Here is a 5793-nt window from a genome sequence, read left to right as displayed (position 1 = left end):
TTCTTCCAGAATGGTACCTCCATAAGGACAGTGTGGTCCCAATTTCAGCTCTTAAGAAGGTGGTCACATGGTTTCGACCATGGGGTGTTAATGTCACTTTTAATCATCCTGTTCTAGAGCTTTCCCTTCTTAGAAGAGCAAACACTCCACAGAACATTCTAATTCTGAGTCATCCCTAGGTTTTCCTCTCCTGTAAGTCGTTTTTAACCATGGAAAGTGGGCTGAAGCCTTTTGCAGTTTCACATCTTTCCCAGAGTAATGGCTTTTCCTTCTCACATACTTTCCTCACTGACTTAGGTGAGAAGTTAAAGGGCACTCCTTCTTTGCAAGAGTTGAATGGCCTGGGAAAGGGCCCCGTTAGGAAGTTTCACAACACTAACCTGTCCCCAGAGAGCATAGCATACCCACTGGGTCTAGAACAGAGGTCATTTCACCCCCGTCTGGTAATAATAAGGCAAAGGAAGAGCTTAGCTAAGGCCAATGCCGAGTTTACAAAGTGTTATCCAGAACCTCTGCCAAGCTTCCCGGGCTCCTGCAGTGAAAACGAGAACTCGGTGCTGCCTCCAGCCATTTGTTGGTTTGCCCTTCCATCTCCTTTAAGCTGTAATGGTGCTGCATTGAAGTCCAAGTCAGAAGGGAACAGAAAGTGATTTCACAACCTCAACAAATGGTTGTTAAGTGTCTGTAAGGATAAGTCCTTTCCAGAAATAACAGTCAAACCATCGCAAGGTTAATAAAGGCTTTAATTTCACACACACAAAAAACTCTATGCATAATTTAAAAAGGAAACAAAAACAAGGAAAAACCGTAAAGGATAGAGGAACAGTTCTGCTAAAACACAGATAAAGTGCCGCTCCATACGAAACAACATAAAGAATCAGAATCAAGTCACTCTGAACACAAAGAAAGAAAATCACCTCACAAATAATGTGGCCAAAGCTGCCAGCAAATCTGGTAGTGGCTCAATTAGGCAAAGTGTAGGACCCTTCCTTCTGTTTTCCTCTCCACAGCATAAGTAAACCACACTGACAACAGGCCAGAGGAATTGGGATGCAAAGACAAGCTCAGAGAGGGAGGGAAACCTGGGGACGATAGGTGTGTGGTCTCACTCCCCGCATCCCCTCTGTTCTTGAAACAGGCCAGGTCAGCTGATTGCTCGTTTTGGCATTTGACCTACCGAACTTGGGTCTTGATCCAGAACCTCATCCCCTCTATGGTTTCACCAGCGAACATGCCTATACTTTGAACCTCTTAATGTACTTTAGAAAAGTCCAATGTTACTAAAATCAACTGCTTACACTTACACTGGCACACTTTTTATTAAAAACTTCAAAACCTCAGACATATAGCACACATGGAAAGAAAAATTTGCTGTGTATAAATATGATACAACGGAAAAGACTGCCTGAAGTCTAGTAATCAAAGCATGCCATAAAGGAGCCAGTGACTGTGGTGACGCACAGCTGAAGAACGTCACAAAACTCTCAAGGTCTACCGAACTGTAGTTTTCCAATAAAATATCTATGTTTTTCAGATGTTATTAAGACCTACCAATAGAGACAAAATTAGAATTTTGAAGTACTGCATTCAAAAGACATCAGATGGCAGAAACCCAGTAGTTTTTGTACACACTTAAAGAGAGCATTACTCAGTGGTAAAGCAAGATGGGGAGAAGGAAAAAGACACGCCTGTTTTTCGGGGACACTCATGGGACTTGCATCTGGTACTGGGTTGTTGGTGTTTCTAAAAATCTCCATACATATATATACAAGATCCAAATGTACTTGGGAGATCTAGCTCTGTTTCCCTGATTTAAAACAAAAGACCGCCTATGGGGGCGCAGGGTAGGGGGTGCCAATTAAAGCAAAGAACCAAAAAAAAAAAAAAAAAAAAAGTTTGGATGACTAAGTGCATCCACTGCACTCATTTCAGAGGACAAAGAAAGAAGAGTAATATTTTTATTTGTTTTAGTATAAACTCTTTTCAGATCACGAATGAGTTTACAAACTACTTTTTTTCTGTATGGTTCCAAACCTCACCCCCATGCTCTCTCTATACTCATAACACTCAACTATATAGACACTGTCAAAAATCTCTTCAATTTAGATGTTTCCAAATAATTTCCATTATACAACTATATTCGTAGCTGTACACATGTAGAGCTTTGTTTATATAGTAACATAATGGTAACTGCAGTATGGAAAAATAAGTAAATTCATGAATTCACTTGCTGAGGTTTTAATTCTTAAAGTTTCTCTTTTGGAAAAATTCTACACTTGAACAAAAAGAGAAGTAAAGAAATGTATAGTCTACTATTTGCCTCCCAGAGTTAATCAGCTGATTTGTAAGTATCTCTGTATACTTTTAAAAATGTAAACACATTTACATTTGTTACATCTGTTACTGAGCCATTAAGTTAGGCCCGAAATTAAGAGACCATGGCAAGTAAACAAATAGCTTTTGGAATCAAAATGTAAATAGAAGAACAATTCATGGACTTGCTGTTTTTATTCTATCCTGCTGACACAAAACGCATGAGTGTGCACACACTATAAATACATTCCCCGCAAAACAGAGTCTATCTCATAGGCCTAAATTAGAGTCATGGCTACTAAAGGGGCAGCAACTATCTGGCTATATGCAACTTCCAATTCTCCATAATACTAGGTGGTAAGAATCAGTAAGTTTGAATTTTAGTTTTCCCTTCCAAAAAATTTCAATTAAGATCAGCTGTCTGCAGAACGAAGTGCTGTCAAGTACCAATTCAACGTCATTTAAAGTGATGTAACCATATTTGGTATTATCAGTAGAAAGGTGACTGTGTAGGCTGCCTGGGACTGAAGCACTCTGTCCCCATCTGACTTGTCCCTTCCTGGCCCCAACACACCAAATGCCCCATCCCCCCCAATTCTGAGCAAACTGATCATACTGTGCAAAAAAAAAAATATATATATATATATATATTATCTACTTATAATTTTTAAATATATACACCCAGCTCAAAAAAACCCAATAAACCCCTTCAAAGCTAAAATTTCCACCTGTAGTCATGAACCCAAATGAGAAGTGTAGTGAAAGGGGGAATAAGGAGCACAGGGAGGGAGGAAGGCTGACAAGGCCACAAAAATGCACAGCTACCAAGGAAATTCAAGTCCCAAAGTTGCAAGCATATCAGCAGTAAGATAATTCATCTACCTCAGTAACCTATTTTCAATTAGCAAGTCCAGCCCAAGAAAGGAAGATCCAATCAAAACAGGTTTCTAAGCCACGTGTACTTCCAAACCACACACCCACACACAAACACACAGGCTACAAAAAGCAAGTCAAATGAGGGCACTTCATGGGCAATCAGGCCTATGGCATCATTTCTATTTTTTTTAATGCCCTAATGTATCCCTCACTTCAATACATTTCCAGTCGTTTTAAACAGCACCTCTCGAAGCTCTCAAATGCAAACACGCGGAAGAGAAGTCCTAACTAGCTACAGAATTTGACCACCACTTCACTCATTTTGGAAAAAACCAGTTATTTTCCAGCAAAAGCTACAGTTTTAAAAGTTATTTTCCTCTGCTCTATATTATTCACGCACAACCGACCGGCATACCATTTTGGAATGTTCACTGTGGTAGTGCATAGGTAAATGGTAGGAGGCCGAACTTTTCATCTGTAGTTAACCAACGCGCTGGGGCCATTTACAATTTAAAAACTGAGAATTTTAGAACAAGTTACTACGTCAGAACACGTCCAAGTGTGGGGTCTGGTGCTCTCTTAAGGCAATGTTCTAGAAAAGATGTTGCACCTTCTGTGATGATGGACTTTAACATGTTTCCTCCCCTTAAAAAACTGATGTGGTTTTGTCCCTACCTCAGAAGTGAAACAAGAATTCCCTCCTTCCTGATAATAAAAGGAAGTAAAACATGAAAGAAAATATTGAAAGTTTCATTTTGCTACACTTAACTGTGTGAACCTAATGATTCCTGGGCTTACAAAGTTATTCTGTGGATAGAATTCTCCTCTCAAACTCATTCTTTATATGGTTTCACAGGCTGCTTAATATCCAAGCTGGTTACGCCAGCTGAGTGACTAATGTGGCACTTAATGTTGCATTCCCATTTAGCCTCAACTCAAAGCACCTAAAAAGATAAAATATATTATGCACCTTTGTTACTTGTTAGTTCTTGGGATTACCTAAACCAATCTCATTCTAATTTTCACCCTGTTTTAAGGGCAAAGACAGACAACAAATGATTAAATGCTCAAGCTTCATCCTAAGCTCATGTACTTAATTTCCCACTTGCAGTAGGGCTTCTAGTGGTCCAGAGTTTTTAGCTTTAACACGAGAATCCTCATCCTGACCTCTCCATGTATGACAGACAGATGCTAGCATTCTTCCTTATCCCCAGGTGTCCTTGCTGGGGAGTCCCAATTGGGATATTATTTTCCTACCTCTTAAAATTTTGGTTGCAATCTATTAGGGTAATGCTTGCTCCATGGAAGAATGATACAGAAGAAAAAGAAAAGATTCTATCTTCACTACCATAATAATATAGATGAATATACTGTGTGAAGAATCTCTTTTAAAGAAAATACAAAGTGTACAATGAATACCAAACGGGGGACCATAACCCATTCCAAAGCACCAACAATCCATTTCTTGGGACTGCATGTAAACAGCAAAAGCATTACAAATCCATGAAGTAATTAAAAAAAAAAAAAAAGCTCCTCACGTCAGGTGGCAGAAATGCCTCTCCCTTGCAAGGAGGACAAACTGTCATTAGTGTAACATGGAGAGCTGGCTTTCCAGTGAACTTTACTAATAAGAAACACATGTGAAAGATTATAGACTTGAGTGAAACTACTCAAGGAACAGAAAAACTAAATGCCAACCAATATGTACATCTTTACACATCTCTCAGGTGAATGGACTCTTTGACACCTTCATTTCTTCTCCAAACTGCTGTGCTATTAATTTTGAACAGGAATACTATGGTGGCTCATCCTAACTCTTTAAGGCTCCATTCATTCCACATACGTGTGTGTGTATATGTACATATATATATTATTTACAACACGTATTCCTAAGACAAAAGGAAGTGCCACTCTTGTAGGAGAAAAAGAGGATAATCAGCTACAGATGTGAGACCAAAGTTTCCATAAAACAATTAGCATGGAGCGTTCCACATAATTGCAATTTTCGTCTTTTGGTTTGGCCCTGAGCTGTTTGTTGCTCCCGCATCAAGTAGAATTCCAAATTCTCCTTGGGCAGAGGAAAGGTGAGGTGGGCAGCAGTAGGAGGGAATAAGCAGTGCACACTGCCAACCCAGGAGTTTGTTCCTCACAAGGCCTGACGAGTGGTCTTCCCCACTTCCATGCTAAGTGCCTGAGAATTCTTTTCCGTTTCCAGCAGCTCATCAAAGATCTCCCTTAAAATAAAACAAACAAGAAATAAAACAGGAAATTCAGCGAGCAAAGCCAAAGGACAGATAGAAGATACTGATAAAGCCTGCACAATCCCATTTAGTGCCTAAATTTTATTAAACAAGCAGCTCATTGATTTGATCACTATCTTAAATTAACCCCAAGTGCAGATTTCTGAGAACGCTGGGGGGACAATGGCACTGGCTACCCCTGATAACAATGCCATGTGGTTCCCACCCATCCATGTAACTCAGATCTTCTAGCTGATACACCTGGAAGACCAAAAAGGTTTATGATAGGACAGCTTTGTCATCTAACAGTCTTAAGTTCCACACCTCGATACTACCGTGAGATAAGTCATTAACATGGAGTTAA

The 5793-nt window shown here is 39.7% G+C and overlaps 1 protein-coding gene across 4 annotated transcripts in view; it reads right to left on the bottom strand.

Annotated features, from left to right (window-relative positions):
- Positions 1-725: 725 nt before the first annotated feature.
- USP37 (ubiquitin specific peptidase 37) overlaps positions 726-5793 on the bottom strand; it is an 86966-nt gene continuing 81898 nt past the window's right edge. For all 4 annotated transcript variants that reach the window (XM_081813608.1, XM_081813605.1, XM_081813606.1 and 1 more), the window contains one exon: positions 726-5423. In XM_081813608.1, coding sequence (XP_081669734.1) covers positions 5336-5423 — 88 coding nt within the window. In that variant the 3' untranslated portion in view covers positions 726-5335. The remainder of the gene's footprint in view (positions 5424-5793) is intronic.

Source organism: Leptonychotes weddellii, chromosome 3 (genome assembly GCF_054177405.1).
Source record: "Leptonychotes weddellii isolate Sample4059 chromosome 3, ASM5417740v2, whole genome shotgun sequence".
NCBI classification, from domain to species: Eukaryota; Metazoa; Chordata; class Mammalia; order Carnivora; family Phocidae; genus Leptonychotes; species Leptonychotes weddellii.
Note: the sequence above shows the minus strand (reverse complement) of the source record. Positions and strands in the feature narration are given on the sequence as shown.